Raw genomic sequence first — 27813 nt, 5'->3', positions numbered from 1 at the left:
TACACAGCGCTAACAGAAGGAAGTACTTTGGTGCTGAAGGTCCTTACACATCATATGTGGGACCACCAGCAGAAACACAGGCTGCCACCTTCATTTTAGGTGGGACTCTTCATGCTCTGCAGCTTTGCTTCCAAATGGCCCAAAGACAACAATGACAGGACAAGATTTTACAGCTTTTTTAATACCTGAAGTCAGCCCAAGTGATCAAACAGCCCCTTTCTAGATTTAAATCCTGCAGCCTTTGCCGTAAGAGAGCACTAGAACTGTATGTCTCCTTGGCAAAGAATATCAGCCCACATAAAGCCATGCCTTTCATAAGGCTATGTCCCTACCACATTCTCCATACAACACTGCAAAACAAAAAAAAATTGTCATTTTCTCAGTATCTCAAACAACTGCAGATAAAGACCGTAAGAGTTAAGGACTCACTCCAGCTCAGAGATGCTGTGACATTCCTTCAGGACTGCATACAGCTGCTCCAGGTCACTGGCTTGAAAACGACTGTCTGTCAGTCTAGAGAGAAAGAGAAAGCAACAGTCCAGGTCTGCAGGACTGCAAACAAGATTGTAAACTTCACTCCTTCAAAAAATCAAGAGAATAAATGAGGACATAATAATGATGTCCCTTGAAATATCTTGCCTTTTTCTTTTCTTTTTTGTCTGCAATAACTGATAATCCATACTTTCAGATTTGTCTCCAAACAGAGAATAAAGAGACAAGGGAAAGGAAACTTATGGCACAACAAGGTCCTGGTTAGAAGCCACAACCTCTTCCTTCCTTACTGAGGCTACAAAGCAGACAGGAGCACTCCGTGCTGGAGTCAGAGCACGATCTGATATGCATCCGAACATGGGTACAGCTTAGGATTCACAACTCTAGATCAGTAGAGAACCCCCCACCATCACAAGCTCTGTCACCACCAGCTCCCTCAGCTCACACGTGGGAGCTGATGCAGTAACCGCACAATCACCATGTTCTGGGGCTGAGGCACAATCCACAATCTATTTTAACTCCTGTAGAAGACCACAGACGCCAACCACAGAGGTCCTAGTGCTGCAAGCTGGAATGTGAACAGTGACAAATGACTGACTGAAGGGGCTTTACCAGCTCTCATGTGATTCACCGTTCAAACTCGGAGATGCAGGCTGGGTCAGCTATAGGATCCAGAGACAGAACATGCATGAAATACAATGAAAATTTGCCATGGTACCTTATTTTTTGGGGGCCAGTAGGTATCTGGTTTTCCTCTCCATACTGTTGGTCATCAGTAGAGAACACAGGCTCTTCCCTAGTGAGCACAAAACCAGACAAGGGTAAAACACTTATACTTTACCAAGTTGGCAGGTCCCTGGGGCTACCCTGGCTCTAGCCCCCACCTTGCCAATAGCAAGTTCTTCTTTCTGTGATTGACCAGACACTTGAGCATACAGGCAAGTGGGGAGAAGGAGAAAAGACAGACTCCTCATCTAAGCTACAGTTTGATGGACTATTCTGCTTTTGTCTAAACACGTTTTGTGAAGAGTCCAAGTCTGTGCAAAAAACTGAATATTCATAAATAAATGGAACATCCAAATCCTAAAACATCTGGGTTTGAAATGTCACCTGGTGCCTTAAAGGAGTGTCTCAGGCTGTCACTCTCATTCAAGCACAGCCACAACAACTGGGTTACATCCCTGCTGTTCCTCTGTGGCTGACAAGGGGTTTGCAGGTGTACCCTGGGCAATGCTATTTTGCAATGGGCTCAGTCCATGGAGAACAAGGGCATCAAGAAATGAACCTCCAGCTCTGGAGCAACTGGAAACCATTTCTCAAACAAAACATTCGGGTTGAGCTGGTTTGACCCATAATTTTCTGAGGAGAAAAATAAAATTCCACATTTATTCTGATTTAGGAGTATCATGATCCAGAATGTTAGAAACTAGATGGTTTTAAACATGCAGGGATCTGTGAATCTTTTTGGAATTTGGTTTGGAGGGGTGGGGTTCACTTGCTTTTTTACTGCTCACTGTTATCAGATAACACAGTGTTATTAAACAGCCTGCTTTGCTCAGGACGCTGTGGGTTGAAATGTCACCTAGAGACACAAAACGTACTCACAAACACTACAGAAGGCAGTGGACAACGTCCCAAGTGGCTAAGCAAACCAGGAGAACATACTACACTGAGATTCAGAGGGGAGGAGGAGCAAGAACTGCTTGAGATGAAATGTTATCCTTGGTATCTAAACAGGATATAAGAACCATTTGTACACACACACTCTACCTCCGAGGAAGGGAAGCAAGCTCTCTGTCCTCTATAAACCTCAGGACTGCAGTCTCACGACTAAGGCTGTGAAGAAGAGAAAGAATCAATTAATGTCACATTTTGGTTATTTACAGGAATTGTTTTAAGAATGCTTGATTTTGCTCTGCAAAACTCCTTGGTGACACCAATCACTTCAAATCTCCATTAGTTGTAAATCATGGTTGGATCAAACTATGCAATATCAGATGACCCAGTTTCTCTGAACCATTAGAAAAAGTGCAGACAAAATCGTTACACTTGAACTCCAGGGGGAAGTAACATGGGATGAACTTCCAGCTCCACTGTAGGAGATGTCACCAGTTCTCATACCCCCCAGAGACCCCCTCTCCCAAACTTCCCAGGGCAGAGAGCAGGAAAGAGTCTAAAACTGCTCCCACACATGAAAGGACACACAATTCTGCACCTTCTCAAAATACCTGGCCCAGATAAAATCAACTTAAAGCAATGTACTAACAAGCATCAGCATTAGTAATCACCTTTGGGCCCCTCATTACAGGAAAGACATTGAGGGGCTGGAGTGAGTCCAGAGAAGGGCAACGGAGCTGGTGAGGGGTCTGGAGCACAAGTCTTGTGAGGAGCAGCTGAGGGAGCTGGGGGTGTTCAGCCTGGAGAAAAGGAGGCTGAGGGGAGACCTTCTCGGTCTCTACAACTCCCTGAAAGGAGGGGGTAGCCAGGGGGGGTCGGTCTCTTCTCCCAAGGAACAGGCAACAGGACAAGAGGAAACGGCCTCAAGTAGTGCCAGGGGAGGTTTAGGATGGATATTAGGAAAATTTCTACATCAAAAGGGCTGTTAAGCATTGGAACAGGCTGCCCAGGGAAGCGGTAGAGTCACCATCCCTGGAGGTATTTAAAAGCCAAGCAGATGTGGTGCTGAGGGACATGGGTTAGTGGTGGCTTTGGCAGTGTTAGGTTAATGCTTGGACTTGATGATCTTAATCAAAACAGTTCTACAATTCTATGTTCTTCACCCATCCCACTTCAGAGGTGACTCAACAAAAATCTCAGAACCAACTCTCAGACTCGTATATTGGGATTAACCTCAGGAACGATTCAACACCTACATACCTGACTTGTACCTCCAGCATCTTCTGGCAGGTATTTACTGACTTCAACAGAGTGCAAATGCCATTAACGGAGAGGCAGTTTTGACTGAGACTAAGAAAGATAACAAAGGCAATTAGTTGGTGACTGAATCACACAGGACTGTCCCAGTGGAAGTGGTCACCAGTGTGCTGCACGTGTGAACCCGTTTCACTTCAGAAGCGGCACAGTGGAAAACACACAGGACCGCTGCTCCTGAGGAAGGGGTTTTAATGAAAGGGCACTTCAGATGCACTTAGACCAGTTTCCATGCATGATGCTCTGAGCAAGTTACCGACTTCAGCCTGAACAGTCTCATGGGCTGAGTCCCACCCTGCCTTAAGAGTGAGGTCTCTGCCTCCTGCATCCCCACTCAGCATCTCCATATGGCCCTTGCCAGGCTGAAGAAAAGAGGGTAATTTGGGTTTGTACAAGGCAACACTTACTCCAGCTGCTTTGAAATTGATATCCAAGGCAGGCTTTCCAGCAGGCAACCACAGCCTTCATCTCCAAGCTTGTTACCTGATAAACTGAGGCATTTTCCAGTTATTGGGGGCTGGTTTGAACAGTATAAACAATAAAAGCCTTCAAAACCTGCTTGATTTCCCTTTCCTACAATTGCTTTTTTGCCTGGACTGTTCTTCTGTCCCAGATCAATCTTCCCTGCTTATCTTAGCATAAAGCCACTTCAGACAGAGTTTTATCACTAGTACAACATGATTCATGCTTTAGCCCCAGAAACATATTACTTTAGAAAACATAAGTGGGAGTACAAAAAAGAAACCTGTCCTCCTGGAAGGAAGAAAGGAAGGCAGAAAAAAAGATCTCCACACCCCAATTCAAATGAGTTGAGCTAGAAAACTAGGGTTTGAGCTGTAGCTAAATTCAAGATACACTCTGAACTGAACTGTCTTGCAACAGATATTCCTGCATTTTCCATGGCAGACAGGCTAGAAGGAGAGCTTTACAGCCAAAAATCCCTCCCTAGGATCCCACTAGACATACCAGAGTGCTGAAAGCCTTCCTTGGGGTCAGGCCCCATGTCTCACTGCCCTCTGCATGTAATATCCCCTGCTCCCCACCACCCGCTTGCAGCCACTCAGCACTTACTCCACTTCAGAGAGACGGGGACAGCTCTGGAGAATGGCCACAATCTCCTTTGCGTGTTGGGAAGACAGGCTGCGATGCTGCAAGCTGGGAACAAGGAGGGTTAATGAGCAGTGAGGGGACAGTGGGGACAGTGACAGTGGGGACAGTGACAGTGACGACTCTCCCCAAATGAGGGCACACAGAAGCAGTACCAAGAGAGGGAGGTTTTACTCCCTGCTCTGCCCCACAATCCTGGGCATATTCACATTACCCTGTCTCTCTGCAGCCAGTGCTGCAAAAGGAGCCACTACTCTCTTCTAGAGCTCAGGCAAGAAACAAAGCTATCTAATTTTGGCAGTTATAAGAACATATGGCACGGTGGGCATTACCAAGGGAACTCTACCTCTCTAGGGCTGTAGAGCCCAACACACAAGAAAACAAGCCATTGGCTGGGCCGGATATGTTGTTATTTTTATTTACTGATTCAGGTTTATTTCAAACTTTTTTGTATGTGCTCTTAAGGACAAACACAGCTGCTATTCCTGTCCTTCTGTAGAACCTGTCTACAAATCACATTCACTGGCAGGAATTTCAATGCTTTCTCTTACCATAACTTCACAAATCTAGTTGGAGTTATGTGTTCCTTATTCTCTTCCCACCTCAAATCCAAAGATCTGCAAACAAGCAAAATATTTGGCCTTTAATATGCCTTCACAAAATAAGAGGACCTGGGAGCTGGTTACCATTTTCTGGAAGTTTTCTGGAAGAAACCACAAGGTTTGTGTTCTGTCCAATCATTCCACACAAGGGAAAGTGATTTTCAAGAGCCAGAAAAGCTACATCAGGAGACCATGGGGTATTGCCCCAGGGTTTCACTGTATATTTGAATGGATAACTGAGCCCCAATTCAAAGGCACTACTAAGATGCAGAATGTTTTGCCTCCACATGGCATCATGCCACCACAGGAAGGGATAAACACATCCACCTGCACCAGGCTGCCTACCACAGTACAGGACAACCATTCAGGCATCCAAACAGGTTCTAACTAAGCCTGTGCAAAATATTCTGAGGTCCTTCAAGGACTGCACAACACAGGGCAAAGTGAGTTCCCTATCAAGGAACAATTTTTTTTTTTCGTTTCTAATTAAGGTCAAATCCATCCGCCCTTTAAAATCGTGCACAAGCGGGGAGAACAAAGGAGCCAGCTCGAGAAGGAGCAAAGGCTTTTCCTTCATTTATCTTCACATTCAACTGTCCATTGGCTTCAGCATCAGCAGTTTTGCAATAGGAAAACAGAATTTCAAGCTTACACAGCCAGTAAGACATTACCTTTGTGGAACTGGTTGTTAGGTCTGTGCAAAGACCAGCTATTTTGATTACCCTTCTCCTTGCTCAGGAGGATCCAGCTCTGCCAGATGCAAGAGCAGAGGCAACCCGTTCTGTTGCTGGAGTGGTTTATAGCGACAGCCAACTGATGGTTTGAATCAGCGTAACTCTGAATATAACCCTAAGTGCAGTTTCTCACCTTGGAACTTTCCCAGACGGGCCAGAAAAATATATCATCACCATGTCCCTCCTGGAAAAGAGATCCAAGGCAATGTTAGGGCACAGGTGGAAGGATGCCATTTCTTTAATAGGGGTGCTTAGTATGGACCAATGCTTGGACACCACAGAGGGCCTTGGCATCGGCCATGCTGGCACATCACCAAAGGTGAGCAATGGAGCAATCACAGAATCACAGAATTCTGTGGCTCAGATCCTGTGGCTAGAGGGCAGCAGGACACCCTGCTGAGAAATGGGGCTGTGGCACACACAAGACAGTAGCGCAGTTAAGAAGAGGAGACAGGGATTTATTTTGCAAAACCATCAGTTTTTTGGAAAGAGGTTCAGGAGAAACTCCATTCCAGCAAGAAAAAGAAGAAAAAGCTGTACACAATGTGACATCCCTTGGGTTACGTTGAAGATTAATTTGGCCTGTTAAAACTCACAACCGTAAGAGCTAGGATTTAATAATTCTACCTTTTCTCTGTCATCCCGAACCCATGAAAACACCAAAACCTATAATATAAAGGAACGTAGAGCTAGAACTACTTAAATCCACACCTTCTGAGTAAACTTAGCTGATTTAGCAAAGCGAAACTTAGCAAATTTATGCTAGCTGGTAAAGAATTTCCCAGTTGATATACTGCAGAGATTATAAGCAACTTTAAATTATGTTCTATTAGAAGAAATTGCAATTCAATTTAGGGACCAAGGATAAAATGACCAATTAAACAAATACAAAGTCCATAATACGACAAATTCAAATTTTGTTTCAAACAGAAACCAAAAAGGATTAATTTTTGTTGACTTCAATTAGCCAACAATTAAGCTGTAAAGCAGCGTTGATTTAAAAGTCAGCTTCTAAAGAGACAACACATTTGGTTTTCGTAAGAGTTCCCATACATCGATACCTGACACGCAGTTCAGTAACATTTTGACACGCGATGACTTCCTTTGCCAAAATGAGAACAGCATTCAAGGAAAGATTGTTGTTGCTCAGACTGTGAACAGGAGGAAGAACACAACCTCAGCAGCTGGACCCAACAGCACAGTCTTTTGTTAGGCAAATGCCCTCTGCTCCACACACAAACACCTATTCCTTTCATTAGGAGATTTCTCCAAAACTTCAGAATTTTGCATTTAGGACCCCAACAAAAGCATTACCAGACCATAGATCTTCTCTGCAAGCTATAGCTCCCATGAATTTAGAATCAGAGATACTTCCTCTGTGGGCAATGGAAGAATCATTAGGAGTTTTTCGGTTCTGTAGGGAATGTATGTTATACCTGTATGAGTACACAACCAGCCCACACTGCAGTTAAACTCTTGCTGTAACAAATCCAATTTAAATATGGCATATTAGTGTGGTCTAAACCCTCCCATTTAAAACATCCCCAAAACCGCAATACCGGCAGCCTCTAAGGATTTATTCCTTAATTGCATGTTTATTCTGTTTCATTACTTGTTGAACCTCATTAAATATGAAACATAAGGTCTTGCTTCTACAAATTGTTCTCAGGGCTACAGAGCACCGTCCTCAAAGGAATCATCTACGACAACAATCCTGTATGTGTATAGTAGCAACATGTGAAGGAACAAGGCCAACAAATTGCACTGGCTGCCTACCTTTTCCATCCAACAAGCTGCTTCACTGGGGACATGCTGGCATTTCCCACAAGCTGTTATCCAATGTGCTCAGGAAAGCAGAGGAGCGGGTACGTTGCCCCTTTCCTCCCTCTTTCCAACATGCTTTTAAATACTTCTAATCATACTGCAAAGCCAGTAATTAATTCCAGGATGGGGTCCAGCAGTACCTGCTTGCTTGGGCCCAGGGACACATGGAAGAACTTTAAAGGCAGAGTCACTCCCTTTTAACTAGGACGGGCAGACAATACTGTGGCTTTGCCTTCCCACAGGGGCAGCACAGTTTTGTGGCTACCCCTCTCCTGTAATGCAAGCTACTCCAACTCACAGCAGCTCTGCTCTGCTTTCCCTGCTACTGCTTCCGCTGTCTCTGCTGGCTTTTCAAAGGCTTTAAATCCCTTCACAAATCAGGCTGGTTCTCTCCACCTAAAATGTTCCAGATCCATGTTGGGAGTTTTCCTAGCAGTCAGTCCCTCTCATTCAGCACTCTGCTGTTACAGAAGTGCTAGAAGGAGGATTTCAGAAGAGGGCTAACAACTGGGCTAGAAAAACAGAAATAGAGCCATCCTCTCCTATGCAGAGATCTCCATCTGAGCCTGATCAAGGGGAAGAGAGGTAAGGAGGCATAAGAGGAAGAAGTCATGGCAGGCACCAAGTTGAGCACATGCACTGTAATTCCTGGGGAGGTGTCAGTGGTGCCAGAACTCCCTTGAGATTATTTTAAAACACCTGGGTAAGACTCAGCCTCACAGTTCTGTCTCAAACTGAGCCAGGTCTCCAGCACAGCCCTGCCTGCACTTAAATGCCTGTGCCCCAGCTTAGTGCCCCCATGGCCCCACTGGCATCTCCAAGCGCAGATGTCACTGACAGTGACATCCAGCATCCTGCTTTGATTAGGATTTAAACCCTCTCTGATGCTATGCTTGGCTTCAGAGTGGCTGCCATTTTTAATAGGTTTAAGCCATTTTTACTCACTCTATTTTCTTCAGCTTTTCCATTCTGGAAAACAGGTCCACCATCCTCTTCACCTCTAGATCCCGTATCTGATTGTCTTGCAAGCTGCACACAGATTCATTCTCATTAATACCTCTGGCCTCCAAGGAATGAATGGTTGATTTGAGGGTCATTGCCACAACACACTCACTTTATTTCCTCAAGCTGGAAGCACTGTGATGAAGCCTGGACCAAGTCAGTCATCCCCCTAGCTGTGATGCTCCCACCTGCCAACCTGGAAAAAGAAAGAATGATTCAACCCAAGCAGAGGGAAGATCAGCACCCTGTGCAGCACATAGCAAGCCTCTCTCAGATGTGTGCCCACACCACACACGCAGCACAGACAGGAGTTGGCCTGACTCTGCCACCTGTAACCAACTTTATACTCCTTTTTAACCAGAGCAATGCAATACTCCTCTCAATACCAGCATAAAGCAAGAACAGTATCTGTGCTGCTCCGTTATTCTCTATACATCACCCTTGAGTGAGCAGATGTAATTAAACTGCAAGACAGAAACAGAGGACAGATATAAAGAGTGAAGGCTCTGACCTTGCAAGCAAAGACTTACTCTAATTTCTTCAGGCTCCCCATTCCTTGTATGTTCTTTGAAAGAGCAGCAGCAAAGTCATCACCACATCTCCTGCTACGAAAGCTAGAACATGAAGGGGAAAAACATAAATACAACAAAAACTGAAATAAGCTAGTCCACACAGAAGGTTAATACATGATTAAAAAAAAAAAGCGTTGAATTTCTTTCCTAACAGCCTGCTCTTAACATCATGCTCTTTTTTGCAGCATATTTATCTTTTCCAACATCTGCTTTAAAAAAGCCCCAAAACATTAAACTTGCACATCAACTGCAAATACCTCAAGAGGTGGCTTCTGCTTTTTGGTACAGTGCACCATGTCTAAGTGCTGCCACAGGCGAAGAGTCAGCCCTACTGCATGTCCCACCAGAGACCCACTCATGACACAGGGCCAGGTCACACAGGGGCAACCCAAGCTCACACAAAAGGAGAGTGTCTAATGGCTCCCATGTGATGAGCTGCTAAGTTACGAGAGGGTTCATTTCAGGCCAGATACTTTAAATTTGGGTGGCAGAGTAGCCAGAGTTGTCCAAAACATAAAAGACACAAGGTTTGTAGGGAAAGTACTTCTTTTATAGCAGGAGCTGGTGGTGTTGGAAACAAGAGACAAACAGGTAACCTTTCAGGCACACAAGCTCTCCTTTGAATCAGTTGCACGATGTACCTGTTATGGAATGGACTGGTACAAATCCCCCTATGCTGCCTGTCTCCCATGTAGCACATCTGAGGGCCATGAGAGCAGAAACCCATCAACGGCCCTGTTGTGCCAAGTGCCCCTGCCACCTTCCCCTAAACCACAAGGAGTCAGAAACAAGCTGCAGAAGTGTGGTGGCAGCACAGATGTGGCCCATGGTCACCAGGAACATGCCTGAGGCAATGTTGCTTCTTTAGACAGGTTCTGCACGAGCAACATGCCTGAGGCAATGTTGCTTCTTTAGACAGGTTCTGCACGAGCAACATGCAGCTGAAATGCTTGGGGTCCCACTGCCCTTTGCTGCCCTTCCAAGAGTACTCAGAGCCTTCTATCCTGCAGACCGTAACTGAAAGCAGGCATGGACTTGAGTGGGTACGAGCCAAGGGAGAGCCCTCAAAAACCCCCAGTTCCATTCTCCTAACGCAAAGGAACAGCCTGAACATCCTTGGGCATCTGCCCAATCTGCTCTTTGACAGCAGAGGACTCTGTGCACTGCCATGTGCCTGCATTAGCAACTCCGCATTAGGATGTATCATCAGAAACCTTTTCTAACAGTAAATTAAATGGTATTCCTATTTGTCTTAATGGAGGCAGAGAACAATTGAGTACTGTCCTTTTTATAATACCAATATCCAGGAACAGCAGTTTTCACGTCTCTCTTAAAGCTCCTTGGCTTCACAGCAGACACTACCATTCCCTTCAGGTGAAGCCAGTTCTCACTCTGGCTGCTCCCCATCTTCTCCACACCAGCAAACTCTACACATATTCCTCCCAGTCATTCATAGAAATACAGAATGAGACCCATCCCACAGCAGGACCCAAAAGATTCTCCTTGAAATGTTCTTCCAGCATTACAGTAAAGCAATGAGAGAGAGCACCTCAGAGTGCAGTTGTCATCTCCTGTTCATCTGGTTTATGGTGATTTCACTTAGATCACGATTTTCTCATTTCCTTGAAGGATTTGCCCTGCCTTTTAGGGCCAAGAAATACCTATCATTTTGTCTCTCTTGTTTAACGGACCTCTGGAGATCATCTAGTCCAACCCCCTGCCAAAGCAGGTCCACTTAGAGCAGGTTGCACAGGAAGATGTCCAGGAGGGTTTTGAATGCCTCCAGAGACGGAGACTCCACCACCTCTTTGGACAGAAACACAGAAAGAACCAAAAAAAAAAAAAACCACCAGCCAGAATGGATTTATAATCTTAATATCCTTCAATCACTCATAAATTCATTATTTCATAAATTTCTTCAGTATCAACGTTATGCTGTTCAGATTTAGAACTTGCCCTTCCAATCTCTTAGTCCTTCTCTCCACCCATCAGCTCACACCACTCAGTGTTTACCTCAAGTGCTCTACATTTTTACAGCCAGCCAGAACCTCCAAACAGTCAGTGTCCAGGAGACATCCTGCAAAATCCAAATGAGTCAAATCCTGGCCTGAGTTTATGACAAAAACCAAAGCCGACATGTCCAGGGGTGTCAGTCTAAAATTTTTAAACTCATACTTGAAATTCAGCAGGCTCCCAATGTGCTGGGCTACCTCGAGGTCTTGCGTTTCAAACGTGCAGTGGCAGAGCTCAATGACCTTAGGCCCTGTCAGATGAGTGGCTGCCAGTTTCTTGAGAGACTGCAGGATTGTGTCCTGCTTGTCCTGCACCCAAGCTTCACCTTGTTCAGCAAGCAGCATGAGAAAGGTCCTACATTCTTTTGATGACAAGCCAGAGAGAAAGATGTGGAAACTCTCCATGAACTCGGTTTTTGCTTCATTCTTTAAAGTCCACTTTGACTTCAAAGAGAACTTCTTCCTCAGGTAGTTCTTGTCTACCCTCTTGCTCACCATGAGACACAGTGCTGCAAAAAACTCCTGCAAGCTCAAGTGCACAAAGGTGTAGCCAGCCTCTGGGCGAGTGCCACTCGTCTTCACCTCAAAGACAGTCAGCAGTCCATGTAGGGAAGCAAATTCCTTCACATGCTCTGGAATATCACCAACATAAAATACAAGCTTCTTATCTTCCAGGCCTTTCAGTGCAAGATCACACAGACCCAAAATGGCTGCCCTGTTAGAGTTCAGCTGAGTCTCCTCGCCCCCTGCACCCTCTCCCTGCTGTTTGCTTATGAAGATGAGAAGCATTTTGATATAAAACTGCGTCATAGTCTGAGGAAGCTCCACACTCATCTGATGTTTAAGGAGCAAATATTCCAAACAGATGCACACAACGTAACACAGAGCAGGGATGAGGCACATGCTGAGGAGCTTGTTGTTGTTCTTCAGGTGAGCAATGGCTTGTTCTTTGAATGAATGCTGATGAAAATAGTGGCCGACGTATTCCTCAACCTTCTGATGGTCAAATCCCCAAATTTCTGCTAGTAGATCTACTGAGTTTAATAAGAAGTCAGGTAGCCTCTTAGGTCGGCTGGTGACCAACACTGTGCAACCAGGTAGGAGCTTCCCATGACAGAGTTCTGCAAAGAGCTCAGATATGGAAAGGGGGGAGGTAAGACCTGGGCCACCCTTAGGAGAGGATGACCTGTCCATGTTAGCTGCAAACTCATCCAGCCCATCAAAGATGATTAGCGTACGCCAGGCATTTTCCAGGAGGTACTGGAACACTGCATCAGGGCTGTCTTCTGGGTGAAGGAACAGGTCAAATAAAAGCTCCTTCAGAGTCAATTTTCTTTTTAATAAATTCAGCTGCCGAAACTCAAACAGGAAAGTGAAGAGAAACTGAGGCAGGACACCTTCTGCCCATTTCTGACAAATCCTGTGCATTAGCATGGTCTTGCCTGTGCCTGGTTTACCAAACAAAAAGATCACCTTTGTCGTGCCCGATGGGACCACACTATGGAACAGATCCGACACTTTCACGGCTGTATCTGCACATTCTTCTGGTTCAGGAGCACTCGACACATCCTCTCGGGGTTTCTCTGTTTTCTCCTTTAAGCGGGAGGCTTTGCTCTGCCGAATAACCAGGTTAACGAAGGCCTGGTTGAAAGCCAGTGGCTGTGTTTGTTCCTGTGCTGCTGCTTCTGCTCTTCTACTGCTTCCATATCTCTGGCGCATATAACTGATGAAGAGATGCCGGTACTTTTCAGATGAATCTAAGAGATAAGACAACAGAGTCAGTATGAGGATGAGAAAGTTAGTTCTGAACTGTTTCAGATCCAAAATACTAGCACTTCTCCACAGAGAAATACAGCCCTGATGAGAGGCTGTTCCATACAGCAGAGGTGACGATTTCTGAATACATGAAACTAACACATAATTCTTCCTATTTTTGCACAGGGGCCAAAGAAGAAAATTCAGTGAAAAAAAAGGTGAAACAGCCTTATATAAAAACTAAATCTTATTATCTCATTAAGAAAAGAATTAGGTATTGGTATATCACTTATATAATTCCCTGTTCACCCACGCTGGCCATGTCCCACCCTTGCTCAGCTATCTCCACCTTGGATTAGTATCTTTTGCTTTGAGAATTTGAGATCCCTGATCTCAGAAGCACCTCCTTCTTGAAGAGAGAATAGTGGTGTCAATTAAGGGCACTCAGCACCTTCTGAAAAACCCTACTGTCACTTCTGTTGAGTTTGTTGAGTTCTGTCAGTGGATTAAATCTGATCTTCTGGGAGCACCTCCTCGAGAACCTTCCTATATGCAAAATTTCAGTCAAAAACTGTCTCCAGCCCAGGCCTGCACCAGACACTGGGCAGCACTGGACTGTGGGGACTGCAGAGGAAAAGCAGAGGTAGAAAAGTGTAAAGAAGGGCAGATGACGAAGGAAAGGATGTGGACACTGGTGTTAGACAGCCCACAGGTCTGCTCACATTACCCAGTCTTTACTGGAATTACTCTGCCTCAGCTTTGTCATCGCTCTACTCTTCAGTTACTTCTCTACTTTAGGGTTAGTTGAAATCATAGAAGTTTTTAATCTGCTGAAGAAACTGTAGAGCCTTTAGTGAGTTTTAAATTGTCGGTATGTCTCCTGATTTGGTTAAAAAAAGCAAACAAACAAATGCAGGGATGACCTACAGCTGAACACTTTACCGGCATATCACGCTTTAAGGGTGTCCTCAGCCTATGCCATCTGCATGCCTTCTCCTCAGGTAGATTTAAAATATCTCTGAAATGGAAATTATGTTTCTCGCTATTTGCCAGGTCCTATTGTCTGTGTATTTTATAACCTGTTGCATTAAAAGTTTATGCAGCTACTAAACAAGTTTCCCTCGATGCGGGAGGTTGATTTCCTGGGTGTTTCTGCAAAGAAGTTAAGCAGGTCCTTCCTCAGAGGAAAGCATACCACCCTGCTTCTGGAACCTCTGCATACCTAGTCGTGGCTGTTTAATGTCCTTATCACTCACAGAGCTACTGCGATGGCGACGCCGAGCCAACCCTGAAAAGTGAAAAGACAGAAACGTGTCAAGAGATCATTCTGAATGGCAGCTTATTCGAGCTGGGCAAGACTCTCCAGCAAAGCATCTGGGGAACTGAAGGGGCAAAATCAGAGAGACAGACAGCTTGGGCTGGTCCTCATGAGGCTAATCCATCCTCTTGTCCCACTGCAAACATGCTACAGCATTCAGGAGTGACCCAGGGGTCTGTGCTGGTTTAAAGACCTTCAGTAATGGAGCTCCCTGAACTTCTCCAGGCAATTCATTCCAACACTTTAGTTTATTTATATAGATTTTCCTAACGAATAACATCAATCTTACATAACACAGTGTGATCTGCTCCTTCCCTGTCCTATCCACTTAAGTGAGAGAGAAATCAAGCAGAGAAATCAAGTAGGTCCCTCCTCCTCCCTGGGCACACGATCAGCTACAAGGACTCAACATTTATCTAATATTGGAACATGACTTTGTGCTTCACAGAGCTGTTAATAGCCGAATCTTACTGTTCTCAGCCAACAGCAGCTGGGGCATCAGGAACAGTGAGGTACAAGCTGCTGGTGGAAGCCTGGCTTTGAAAATCTTTGCAGGAAATTACATGAATTCTAAAAAGCATGTTTTGGAAGAAATGTGTTAGGTTTAGCAAATGATGCTCAGACCCTTTTGCTCAACCCCTTCATTTGCTAAGAAGCACGCTGCTAAGTCAGTAGTGGCAGAACCTTAGCGAAAAACTGTCATAACAGCCTGCCAAAAAGCATCCTAGGAAACTACCCTAATGGCAACAGAGCTGCTGGAAGGCAGACAAATGCAGCATGTGCGATTCTGGGTTGTAGAGAGGGCATTAAGGGCATTAAGGGATACAGACAGCCTAATCATAGACTTACACCACAAGCACTGCAAGTTACATAGGGCATGGAGGAAGTGGTTCTGCATATGAAAGAAGCCTTGGCAGACTTGAGACAGAGATAAAGCAAACAGCAGTACCACATATCCAGCTACACACTGTAGCAAAGTCCACAGCCCAAGTTATTTCAATTGTTCTCCACTCCTCCTCAGGATTTAAGTGCACCCAAAACAGGATAAGCCCATGTGATGGACCTGAAAGAAAGCAGGAGCAAGACATATCTCAGCTCCACAGAAAGTTTCCTTGAGTGAAGCCAGCTGCCAGGTCATCCTCCAGGAAGCACTGTGTGAAGCAGATACACATGCTGCTGGGACAACCTGCCCTTCGTTTTCCAAGACTGACCACAACCACCTCACTTTTGTAGGCTGAGCGATCCACCTTCCCTGCTTCGAACACAGGAACTGCTCTGTTACCCTGAGGAACAGGACGGGGAACAGCTATTTCGGGGGAATGCACAGCCCACAGATTCCCAGGATTGTTCATTAATTCCATGTCCGTTTGCGGTGCACTCTCAGAGAGAATGGGCAGAGCTGAGAGGCATCCACCTTTCTTAACCGGTCCAAGTAACTTCCAGCAGTATTTTCAATTGTCTATTCCACCAGCCACTGATGAGATCTACCACCTACTCACTTGGGCGGCACAGCAGCAGCAGCGTCTGCAGAACAGAAAGGTCATGTTTGTTTTCAAGATCTGAAAACTGCATGTGACACATGAGACAGTATTTGCAGTGCCGTGACCCAGAAGCAGTCTCTGAGTGAACAGCAGAGGCCAAAGTGTCTCTGTGACCATTCAAACAGCTGGAACTGCAAAGGGTAGGCTGGGAGCTACGATTTAAAATGCGTAACACCAGCAGAGATAGGCAAGGCAGGGAGTGTGATGCTAAAAGCCTGCTTCTGTCTGACCAGGATCAGGGAAAGCAAACACACAATTTATAAAGTACTGAGGGAACTGGCAAACCTCAACAAGCAGAGCCAGCCCTGCAAGAAGGTCCTGCTGCTGTGCGAGCCTTAGCCAGTCCCCAAATTCACACAGCAAGAAAAAAATAAAAAGCATTTTTTTCCTTCAAATCATCTGCTTTTCACCATGGTCAATCCAGCACCAAACCCACTCCTTGCTACCAACATGAAGCACCTCTACAGGACACAAGACCTGCACTCTCTGCCCTGCCAGGGTCCCAGCTCACGGACTCCTCTATGAGCCTTGTGCAGCACACAAGGCTTCATTCCCTCCTGCTCCAGTTTCCCCCAGCACACATTTCAGGAGGACACAGTAAACTGATGACAGCTTTCTGTGATAGTCTGGGTTCCTTTTGCCACTACCTCCACCGTTTATCCTCTCACAACGCTGGATGCTATAGAATCACATTCTCTCTTTCTGCTGTGATGCTCTTCACATGGGAAGGACCTGGGCTGGTGTTTTTCTTCTTCTTCTGGAAGCTAAATTCCTGGTGACTAAAAAGACAATTCAGAATTTAGCTGCTCCCAGTTGTTCCAGCAGCTGGGTGCATGAGGCCCAGGGACATCGCTCAGTGGTGGCACATACCTTCAACATTTTCACATTGCACCAACGGCTGCTGATGGTGATGGACGCTGCTGTAAAGTGCTGGAGGAAGAGGAGGAGTCTTGAAATCATTTGATGATCTACACGGAGTAGGAAGGCCTCAGTCCCAAACTCACCTCTGAACAAAGCCCTAGAACTACTACTACCCATTCTTTTAAGCTCCAATTCTGACACTTCTAAAATGGTTTCTGCTGGATCAACTCCCAAATAGCCTGTCTGCTCTTCCTTTAAAAGCCACACTAACTTCCTCCACCTACCAATGAGCCAACCACAGTAAAAGGATAAAAAGTGGGGATTTTGCAGTGTCAGTTGGAGATTCCCTTGGCTCGAGAAACTAAAATGAGGAAGTTCCTTAGGAGAGTCAAAGCCAACAAGGCTTTTTGAAAATTCAGGAAGAGAAAACAAAAGAGGGAGGTTCATCTGGAAAGCACCAAGGACAGAAAAATCAGACCCAAAGTTGCAGTGGTGTCCTCACACCTTGCCAGCGGTGGCCAATATGTGGGACATTTGTAGCCTTGCCCAGCCCAAGGCAAAGATAAACTCCAAGAGCAGAGCTCCCCAAGGTCTGTTCCAGCCTTACCTTTTGGCACAGATGACCAGGCACTCACATCTGTGCATGCTTCTTGTTTCTGGCTTAAGTTACCTAAAGGGGTTGGATTGGAAATAAAACACAGTTACTGCCAGCATCCTGCTCCTGAAATCCAGGGTGCTGCTGGCCAAAGTCATGGGCAGCAGCTCCCAATACACAGAGTGGTATAAACCAAGACTCAGTTAAGGGCTGATGCAAAACAGCCAGGTTTCAGGCTCCGCATCAGGTCTTCTCCTTTCAGATTGCTCTAAAATTCAGTTAAACTCTGCTTTCAAGGGAGGAGTGAAACAACTTTTCTTTATTATACAAACTTAGAGCGTGGGCAGCTTTGGCTTATCTAAAACCACACCACAGCCAAAAAGGGAAGCTCTACTCTTGCAAAGGAGGTGTTTTTGTGATTAAACCGTTGGCAGAGTCAGTTAGTAGCCCAGTGAAGGGTTTTTTTTTGACTCACCACACAGCTGAAGCTGTCACAAAACCTCACCCAGCGTAGCCAGCCCCACAGACCACAGTCACAGAGCTTCTGAGGGAGATCCTGCTCAGGCCAAACAGGAGTCCGCACACCACCAGGACTCTTCTGCTCAGATAAACTCATGCCTGAGCATCAGTCTCCAAAATCAGATGGGAAGCCTTCCTAGATTAGTTCCTCTCAGTGTCACGTCCAGCATTCCCCAGCTGGGAGCGCTGCCCAGGACTCTGGTATTTATAGCTCCAGCATCAGCACAAAGCAGCAAAGAACAAGGCTCCAAACGGGGACACACGCAGCGCCACGGCCTCACACAAAACCTGCTCAGATATCCCAACTCTTGACCTGTGTGCCACGTAAAGCAAAGCAAGACAGTTCTGCTCCTGGAAGACTCGATCCCACTATTTCTCCACTGCTTGGGCTGCCCCTGAGGTTGGTTTTTGCCCACATCAGCTCTCCCCGTGCTCCCCATGCAGACATGAACTTTTTTACCTGGAGTCGCTTCAGCTAAGGCCATCTAATGGTTAATCTTGCCTAACCTAAGACTGCTTTGCTACTCCAAAGCGTGGTCCAATGTCGTCCTCCTCCAAACCACCAAGTCCTGCCCATGCCCTTGGGACAGCCCCTGCAATCACACGGTGTCAGGCTTATCCAAAAGCCACCCCTAGAGCAAAATCCTCAGAAGGATCAATGATGCTAAACTGTTAATACTCCAGTTAAAACAGCATAAGCCAACTGGGGGATGTAAAGGTTCAAGGTCATCTTGGGCAGAGGGATCACAAGATCACAGAGTTTTCAATTCTTGCAGAAGCAAGACAGGGAGCCAGCAAACTGCCACCTTGGACTTCTGAAAGGCAGACTTTGGCCTGCTTAGGAGCATGGTTGAGAGTGTCCCCTGGGAGACAGTTCTGAAGGGCAAAGGTGCCCAGGAAGGTTGGTCATACTTCAAGGAAGAACTCTCAAAAGCGCAGAAGGCCATCCTCAGGTCCCATAAAACGAGCAGATGGGGAAGGAGACCGGTCTGGCTAAATAGAGGGCTTTGGCCGGACCTCAGGGAGAAAAGGAAAGTCTATGATCTCTGGAAGAAGGGGTTGGTTACTTCTGAGCAATATCAAGGTGTAGTGAAGATACGTAGGGGAAAAATTAGAAGGGTGAAAGCTCAAGCAGAACTTAACTTGGCTACCACAGTTAAAGATAGCAAGAAGAGTGGGTTGAAGGATGATGGAGCCGGACCCTTTTCAGTGGTTTCCAGCAACAGGACAAGGGGCAACGGGCACAAGCTGGAACATAGGAAGTTCCACTCAAATATGAAGAAGAACTTCTTTACAGTGAGGGTGACAGAGCCCTGGAACAGGCTGCCGAGAAAGGTCATGGAGTCCCCTCCTCTGGAGATCTTCAAGACCCGCCTTGATGCAGCCCTGAGCAATGTGCTCTGGGCAACCCTGCTTTAGCAGGGGCATTGGACTAGATGATTTCTAGAGGTCCCTTCCAACTATGTCAAATCCGTGAACTCCAAAACCTTAAGAGACATCTTTTATGATATGCCACAGCATTAAAAAGCAGACATCTGTTTTGGCTTCAGTCCTGAGGGAAACCCCCATCACAGTCCTTGTTCACTGCTGCTTCTCTGGTGTTTCCCCATTTAATCTCTGCAGAAGTAACTGCTGCGGCAGTTGGTTACCAAAGGCTGCAACAAACAAGAAGATACTGCAAGCAGGATGTGAAAGACAGTACCACTGAGAAGGGCTCATCGTGTAAGACTGTTAACAGAAAATAATTAATAACCAGATAAAGTAATCCCGTAGGGAGAGGCACAGCTCAGCTGGCACCAGAGGCTTTCATAGAAGACTGTGCTGGCACGCTGTGTGTATAGTCTACAGCATAACACACAGGCTGGGGATTGCACTCTCTATGGCTAACATGGTTTTCTCTAAAGCCACTGCCTCCAATTGCTAATGTTTTCCTGTGATCTGAATATTTTAAGTCTTCTGTATTTCTTGCCTCTCTGCATCAGGAAAATAAAAAAAAATAGCACTGAACAAAAAGGTAGTAATTTTTTTTTTTCTTTTTCAAATAAATCTATCAAAAAATTAAAAATTTCATCACAGCTTTATTGGAGGGAAGGTGCACAATTATTACTGGTTTTGGCTTTTTATGTCTAATTTTTTTTACCTCCACTTACATTTCTAAACCAAAAGTTGTGCTTCCAAGAAAAAAATACCGGAACAAATTTCAGCAGTTTCAAAACCTTCCTTCAAGAAATCTGGAAGAGAAAACTTGGCAAAATAAACTTTCTCACCAAGAAACATGGACTGACACTAAATTTTCTGATTAAGAAAATCATTGTCATCAAGAAACTCCTGAGCTACTACTGCATCCATGTTTTCTCTCTCACAACTGTCATGATGGTCTCTGCTCTCACAAAAACAACCAGGAATCCCTACATCACAGCACATCTTTTCCTCCACATTTCAAATAGACTTAATTAATGTCTCAAGAGCACTATTTTTTCTCTGGGCAAAGTGACTTTGCCCTTGGGGACACTTCCAATTCAGGAATCCAGATGATATGACCACACAGGTTCCCACACAATCCACAGAACCCTCCATCCTCCATCAGGCCAAGTCTCATTGAAGGAGCCAAGAAAGTGCCCATCAACACCAGTAAGGTACAGCGCAACCGGTGAAAAAGCACATCTGCAAATGTGAACTATTGCTGTTTGGTAGCAATAACTATTTTTGGAGGGACTGATCTTATTCCAGAGATTACGGTGAAAGACAGACTGGGTGAACCAGGAGGAAAGTCAGATCATTTCTTAAAATAATTGGCTTGTAGGTGCCCAGACACCTCGGAGAGGACTGCCACCTCTCCCTGGTGAGGCACTGACTGCGCAAGAGTTGACACTGGTGGTATAACTGCCCAGAGTGGTCTGTTGGCCATGGTGGGGCCAAGGCTCTGGCTGTGTTTGGAGACAGCCAGAGAAAGCTCACCCGATGGCCATTACCTTCTCCTGCAGAGCTCATGAGCAGTATCTCCAGATCCAGGGGGAGGTCCCATTCCATACAGAGGTACTGTGCAAACTGGTTCCAGGTGGCAGGGCCAGCCTTCTCCAGCAGTTCAAGGAGCACCAAGACTTTTTCTCTGTGGTCGGTGATATCATCCAGCCTGTTCAGAGCCACCGCTGGGAGGAGGCACTGGGAAGTTGTGAGCAGCCAGTCGGGACAGTGACTGAGAAACTCCACTAACTGGGGGCGAGTGCTTGCTATGGCTGCTTCCAGGTCTAGATCATCTTTCTGAAACGGAGGCTGGAGGGATGAAACCAGAAAGGGTAGCAATGGGTACAGCAGCAAGAGATGTTCACCCCCACAGCCCTGCCATCAAGCAGCCATCACAGCCCTTCATGACTTGACCTGCTTTTCTACCTCTTGGTCCAATCCAGCATTTCTTATGTGCCTTACTCTCACCACAGCAAATCCCGGTCCAGCTGTGACGTGGTGCAAGGACCACAGGGCTCGTCTTCCTAATGCAGTGGAACTGCAAGGGACGGGAGCAACCACAGGAGTCAGTCCCTCTGGCATCAGCCAGGGAGAAGCTCTGTGGACATCTGTATCGCTGCAGTGGCAATCAGCCAAATATAACACCTTGGGCAGCCTTCACATGGAGCTGGACTTCTGGGAAGGCATGGGACTCCAAGACCAAGGTATTTTCCTGCACAAAGGGCTCAGGCAGCTGCTCTTGTGGTACGTTTTGTGGGGATGAACAACTCTTTGATGACAATGTCACCCTCCTTTGGTGACAATGTGTCACCAAAGCAAGGGTGTGCTTGTGTGAATGTCACCCTCCACTTCCATTTCCTTCCCACAGCAAAGCCATGCACATTCGGTCTCCTACCTGCATTATTGTGTGATCAGCCTTCTCTCAGCTGTCAAACGCAAAGGTGGCTTCTGCTCCATTCCCTGACAAAGAACTGATCTGCTAGTGGCAGCGTTTCAGCACACAGTGACACCCCAACGCGTGGTGCAAGCCCAAATGCAGTTGCCTCACTCGGTGCAGATGCCTAGGGAAAACAACAACAGGGCAGGATGCAGATATGAAAGAGCACAGGCGATTACACCGGTCCCGGATCTAGAAGGTCTGTCTTTGCTGCCTAGAGGTGAAAAGCTCCACAGCTGACCCCAGGATCAATCTCAGCTCAGACCAGCAGCAACCACAAATTTTGGAGCTTTGAGGATCCACTATCAGTGTGATGAAAATGTAGGACTGAGCCTTGTGCCCCAAGATGCAAGTGAAGACAGGCTTCAAGGGACTCACATTTTTCTTGATGTCACAGCCTGACTTGATCTGAGCTGGTCTTCTATGCCGACCTGCTGCTCTTAGCCCCTCTGTGGAAGCTGATGCAGAAGCAGCAGCTTGCTCAAGTCAGGCTGTCAGTCACACCAGAAAAACTGTGAAAAGCTGACCCTCTGAGGTTACACAGCTCTCACAAAAGAGTTCCATGGAGCTGAGAACACCAGCAGTGCCAGCGCAGCCCCCTGCATCTCAGCGGAGATGGCAAAGGGAACTGCTTCTGTCAGGACCCCAGTCCAGCTACAGCAGCATCGGGACTGTGCCACTGTGCTGTCCCCAGCAGACAGCTGCTGACACTGACGATGAAAGCCAGCTCCCACTACAACTACCATCACCACATTTGCAGAAAGGTGGTGAGAAACAGAAACCACAGGGAGCAGCCTCCATGCTCTACCCCCCCACCAACTACCTGTCATGCATCAAGAAGGGACAGTCCTTCCAGGCCTGAGACTGCCGCCCCACCTCGACTGCTGAGTCTACTTTTGGGCCCCTCTCGACAAGAAGGGCATTGAGGTGCTGGAACATGTCCAGAGAAGGGCAACGGAGCTGGTGAGGGGTCTGGAGTACAAGTCTCATGAGGAGTAGCTGAGGAAGCTGGTGGTGTTCAGCCTGGAGAAAAGAAGGCTGAGGGGAGACCTTCTCGCTCTCTACAACTCCCTGAAAGGATAATTTAGTCAGGGAGGGTCTATCTCTTCTCCAGGCAATGGGGCAAGAAGAAACGGCCTCAAGATGTGCCAGGGGAGGTTTAGGATGGATATTAGGAAGATTTTCTTCACCAAAAGGGTTGTCAAGCCTTGGAACAGGCTGCCCAGGGAAGTGGTTGAGTTGCCATCCCTGGAGATATTTCAAAGATGGGCAGACGTGATGCTGAGGGACATGGGTTAGTGGTAACTTGGCAGTGCTGGGTTAATGGTTGGACTTGATGATCTTAAAGGTCCCTTCCAACCATAACGAATCTATCATTCTATGCTGTGGGACACATTCCCAGAGCTGCTCAAACACCTGAGCTTATGTGGGGTGGGGACAGGACAGTGACCAACCTAGCTCAGCCGTTGAGTGTAAGCATCCTGTTGGGTATAACTGTTTCATCCCCTAACAAGGCTGGTGCCCACAGTGCCATTCCCCAGTTCCTGCTATTCCCCAACCCAACAGCAGCAGCTACCCCGCCATTACCAGGATGGGGAGATGAGGGGGGCGTGCTGCAGAGCTCATCCTCTTTAGCCCAGCCCTCACTTCCCAGGCATGCTCTCCTCTGTACTGACTCTTCAGGTATCTACAGCAAAGGGAGCCACAGGCCTTCAGGCTTTTTATTTTTGCCACCTTCTTGACCCAGACAAGGAGGAAAGTTACAGATCTCCTATAGAACTGGAGAGAACTCAAAACAGAAGACAGAAGGGCACTGTGATAGAAAGAGTCGAGACCTTCTCATCCATGCACAAACAACTCCTAATGCATAGGAAAGTTATGCTCATGTTGGAGTAGAGCCATGTTGCTCCATGGGGCACAGCACACAGATGTAACATCGCCTCCCCAAATCGCTGCAGGGCATGGCACGCACCCAGGAGCTGAAGACACGACAAAAAGCAGGCACCAGGTTGGCACACTGGAGGTAAAACTGCTCAAGAAGTTTGTTCTGCTTGAGCTTAAGAGGATCCCCCTTCTCCCATCACCCAGTCCTCTCTTGTACGACCTCTCAGCCAGCCTCGGATGTTCTGAGACAGAGCCAAAGGGACAAAACCTGACCGAGTGCTGCAGCAGAGGACTGCATGGGCCTCATCAGTCTCTCCTGCTTCTGTGCTCCAGAAGCCAAGCAGACACCTGAGAAGAGCAAAGCTGGTGATACTATATGCTCTTTTACCAACCCCTGGCTCACCACGACACAAGCTGGTTATTATGCAGCATCACCGTGTACTGTTATAACACAGCATCGCTGCAAGAAAGGCCCTACCCAGGTTTCCATTCCAGATCAAGCTTTCAGGATGCGTTATATAAAAAGTGAGGCACCTCTGGGATCTGTCAAGATGTGGGTAAAACTCCCAGTTTGTAAAAATTCTCTAATGCCTGTCATCCATTATTCTAACAAAAAACAACAAAAAAGTCCCCAGTGAAATGAATTTAGACTTAACCAGGCTCAGTTTTCTCCTCAGGCTGTTTCCATGATGCCAAAAAAATAAAATCCTGAATCTCACTGGAAAGGACTCTGAAAGTTTTCAATCAAAATGTTTTATTATTAAATTCACTTTATGTTATCAGTTATAAAAATAAAGAATGCTAATAGTAACATGTGCATTAAAAACAAAGGAAATCATGTTTCAATTAACCGGAAAGCTTAGAAGAAAACACTTAAATGCTAATATTTAAAGAAACTGCAAAGTAACAAGGCTTCCTGCAAAACAAACTTCCTTTCCCAATAGCCTGATCAGTTAACCTTTAGCAACTTTAATTTTATATTTCTCCAGCCAAAAACCAGAAACCTGTAGACAGCAATGTCCTGACTTTATTCCCCTCATGACCAAGAACAGCCTACTTAATGAGATCGTATTAAATTAATTTAAAAAAAATAAATAAATCAGATCTTAATGCCAATGAAGACTGAAAGCCATTCAGACAAAAACTAGACTCCTAGGAATTAATGAAAGACTCATATTCAGGAACAAAACAAGACTGAAAAGTTAGATGAAAGCTCAGGTGATACTGCACAGCTCCTGCTCTGCTAAATACGTCAGAAATGATGGGCAGTAACCTACAGTAAAATATCACTGAGCTCAAAAAGAAGCACAAAAACCTCCCAAGATGAGCCAGAAAACTTCTGAGCTTTGCCCTCATTTTTCAAATGCAGAAGCACCACAATAAAACATTGCAAAAATCACACCTCCCCTCCCCAACTTGGCATTCACACCATTCCCAGCCATGAAAAATAAAACCGAAATGTGAAGCTCCCTGTTGCAAACCTTGCACGTGCTACTCACCAGAAGCCCAGAAACTGACCAGCACCAAAACCGAAGTGGGGGTCACAGAACAAAGGAGCTGGGGACAATCTCCGCTGCCCGATTTCTTCACTTGCTGACCCTCCGCTCTCCCAGGGCACACAGCCCTTCGCTGCCTTTGGGATCTGAGGAGCAAAAGCCAAACCAAAATGAAAGTAAAACAGCTAGGAATTCCCCAACTGCAACTCGGTTGTGATAGAAACAGTGTGATGAGCAGAAGAAAATACATCAGAACAGCTGAAGAGTGTTACCCTATTCTAAAATCTACAGCTGGGCAGTAAGTCCCATAAAGCTTTTAGAGAGTGGCCCAAAGAAAGGGGATTCTCATGAACTCTGACTTGGTTGTGCTTAAGGCTCTCATAATGGGAATGTTTTTATTTATACACATATCTGATTACTCTGGCACATGGGGAAATATTTATTTACTGTTTCCACTATATCTAAGAGAAAAAAAAGCAAGCTGCCTTTTCTTTGGAATGAAGGCAAGGTTTAAATCAGAACATAGTAAATGGGAATGATTTGAGGAAAAAAATCCCAGGTTTCTAGTTAGAATGGCACGCAGAGATCTCCAGATCCAGCAGAGAGGATGCAACAAACAACGAGACACTACTAATACTTTTCTAGGTGCCAGAGAAGCTAAGTTGGAAAAGCAGAGACTGCCTGCAGCCAAGTCCTAGACAAGGCAAGGTGACCCACGGTGCTCTTTTAAAATGAGTTTATCAGGGGAAAAAAAATAATAACGAGGTCCTGATATAAAGGCTCGTGATGGAAACACTTGCTCTGGTGGTCGTGCCTCCAGCATGGCGCAGGGGATGAGGGAGCTCGGGAAGAACCGGGGGGCGGCTGGAGGGACTGGGGGTGGTGCGGAGCAGCTGGGAAGGCAACAGGCAGCACCTCCTGCCAGATTTTGCCCCATTTTGCCAGTTCTACCCCATTTTGCCATCTTCCCCGCCAGGATGATGCCACCACAGCTCCCACCCATGTCTCCACCAGGCCAGGAGCTGCCGTAGCGCTACCAACGCAACGCCTTTACGGCCAAACTCACGGGTCTGCACCTAAAAATCCCAAATCCCATCCTTGGTGGGCTCCAATAAGCCATTCTGGCCTGTGGACGCCGCAACCTTTGGGCAGCATGTTGCAGGAGCAAAAGTCACCGGCGGCCACACTTCTGACCCCAGCCATGAGCATGGGGAAGCAAAGGGGCGCAGCCACACGCCTGACCCCCCAAATCTAAATCCGCATGCGATGCCCCAGCACAACACCTTCGCCCCAGGCGGGGAGGAGGCAGAAGGGAGGACGGGGCAGTATCAGACGACGCTGCCCGTTCCCCCCTTGCTCGGGGCGACACACCCGCGGCCACTCACCTCGCTGTGTGGCTCTGTCCGGCCGCACTCCCCTACCGGCGCGGAGCCGCCTCAGGGTCGCCCCGCCGCGGCCGCCCGGAGAACCGCACCCGCCCGGAGAACGAAGCGGCTTTGCCGGGAAAGCACGTGGGAGCGCGGAAGCGCCGGCGGCTCGGGCTCAGTGCCAGGACGGGGCGAGGAGCGCCCGCCGCTCCCTCAGCGCCCGGCCCCGCCGGGGCCGCCATTTTGCGGAGGGGCTCGAGGCGCCCCCTCCAGCGCCCCCCGGGATGGGGCTTCGGCCACCGTTTAGCGGTGGGCGCTGCACCCCCACATGGAGGCAGCTCAGGGACCCCCCGGGGTAGCTGCTGGCCGCTTTCTTGCATCTCCCCCTCCTCGCCCTTCAGCAGGGTCCCCGCTCCCCTCCTCCATGCAAGGGCAACCGTCTTTCCCAGCCCCGAGGGCCTGTCACCACTGCATGTCTCCAGTGGACACAGAATCTTAGTGGTTGTGTGGGAAATAAGCTAAGTTTTGCTTCAGCTAATTGATGTATCATTGTTAGTGTGATAGTACTAACAAAGAAGCCTTAGTAATAGTAGAGTCTAATAAATTGTATCCAATTAATCCCCGGAAATGCCCTTGGTCTCTCAAGGGATCTTTGTTTGCAAAGCGTTATCTAGGTAAAGAGAAACAAACTGGAACATGGCCTTCAACACAAACACCCAAAGGGTAGGGGAGTATCAATAAGGCCAAAGAAACCAGTCTGGTAAATCTGCCAAGTAGATGGTAACAAAGACTGTGAAATAACGTGTAGCATAATCAACTAATCAAAGGCGTATTTAGGATAATGATTTCATAGAATAGGTGTGTGTGTGTGCCTTATATAGGAAAAAGTGCAAAATAAACCTGTCAAGTGGTCGGGAAGAATGTGAGCTCCAACTTCTCAGCCAATGAGAAGGGAGACAGAGACTCAAGCGGCCGGGATAAAGGTATAAAATACCTGAAAGATAAAAGATCATCGTGCATCTATTTTTGGTGCACCCGATTCAGCGCTGTTTCGTATTAATAAATTATTTTTTTAACCTTTGCTTCGGTGACTTTGTCCTCTTTAAATTCTAAGATGTGAGTCGGTGTTTCTCACACTGGCAAGACCCCACGGAACCCAGGAAGAAGGGAACCCAGATGTGAAGAAGGGAACCCCGTCGTGCCTCCCTCCCTTTGCACCCCCTTCCCTTTTTTCCTCGAGTTTCTCAGCATCCCCGCAGCCGGACCTGTTGCCTCTCAGCGGGCCCCGGTTCCCTCCCTC

At 46.8% G+C, this 27813-nt stretch overlaps 1 protein-coding gene across 1 annotated transcript in view; it reads right to left on the bottom strand.

The window, feature by feature from the left end:
• Positions 1-26563, bottom strand: part of NLRC5 (NLR family, CARD domain containing 5) — a 48954-nt gene extending 22391 nt beyond the window's left edge. Inside the window, exons 1-19 of the mRNA XM_014947005.1 lie at positions 26532-26563; positions 25150-25292; positions 21725-21890; positions 20838-21138; positions 17359-17421; positions 14254-14319; positions 11278-13033; positions 9223-9306; positions 8805-8888; positions 8636-8719; positions 6928-7017; positions 6000-6050; positions 5082-5147; positions 4495-4578; positions 3831-3914; positions 3370-3459; positions 2263-2328; positions 1211-1288; positions 430-513 (exon numbers count right to left, since the gene is read on the bottom strand). Of these exons, the coding sequence (XP_014802491.1) occupies positions 430-513; positions 1211-1288; positions 2263-2328; positions 3370-3459; positions 3831-3914; positions 4495-4578; positions 5082-5147; positions 6000-6050; positions 6928-7017; positions 8636-8719; positions 8805-8888; positions 9223-9306; positions 11278-13033; positions 14254-14319; positions 17359-17421; positions 20838-21138; positions 21725-21730 (3137 nt within the window). The 5' untranslated portion in view covers positions 21731-21890; positions 25150-25292; positions 26532-26563. The remainder of the gene's footprint in view (positions 1-429; positions 514-1210; positions 1289-2262; positions 2329-3369; positions 3460-3830; positions 3915-4494; positions 4579-5081; positions 5148-5999; positions 6051-6927; positions 7018-8635; positions 8720-8804; positions 8889-9222; positions 9307-11277; positions 13034-14253; positions 14320-17358; positions 17422-20837; positions 21139-21724; positions 21891-25149; positions 25293-26531) is intronic.
• Positions 26564-27813: the final 1250 nt, after the last annotated feature.

This window comes from Calidris pugnax, unplaced genomic scaffold (genome assembly GCF_001431845.1).
Source record: "Calidris pugnax isolate Ruff unplaced genomic scaffold, ASM143184v1 scaffold30, whole genome shotgun sequence".
NCBI lineage: Eukaryota > Metazoa > Chordata > Aves > Charadriiformes > Scolopacidae > Calidris > Calidris pugnax.
This window is presented reverse-complemented; position numbering and strand designations above follow the sequence as displayed.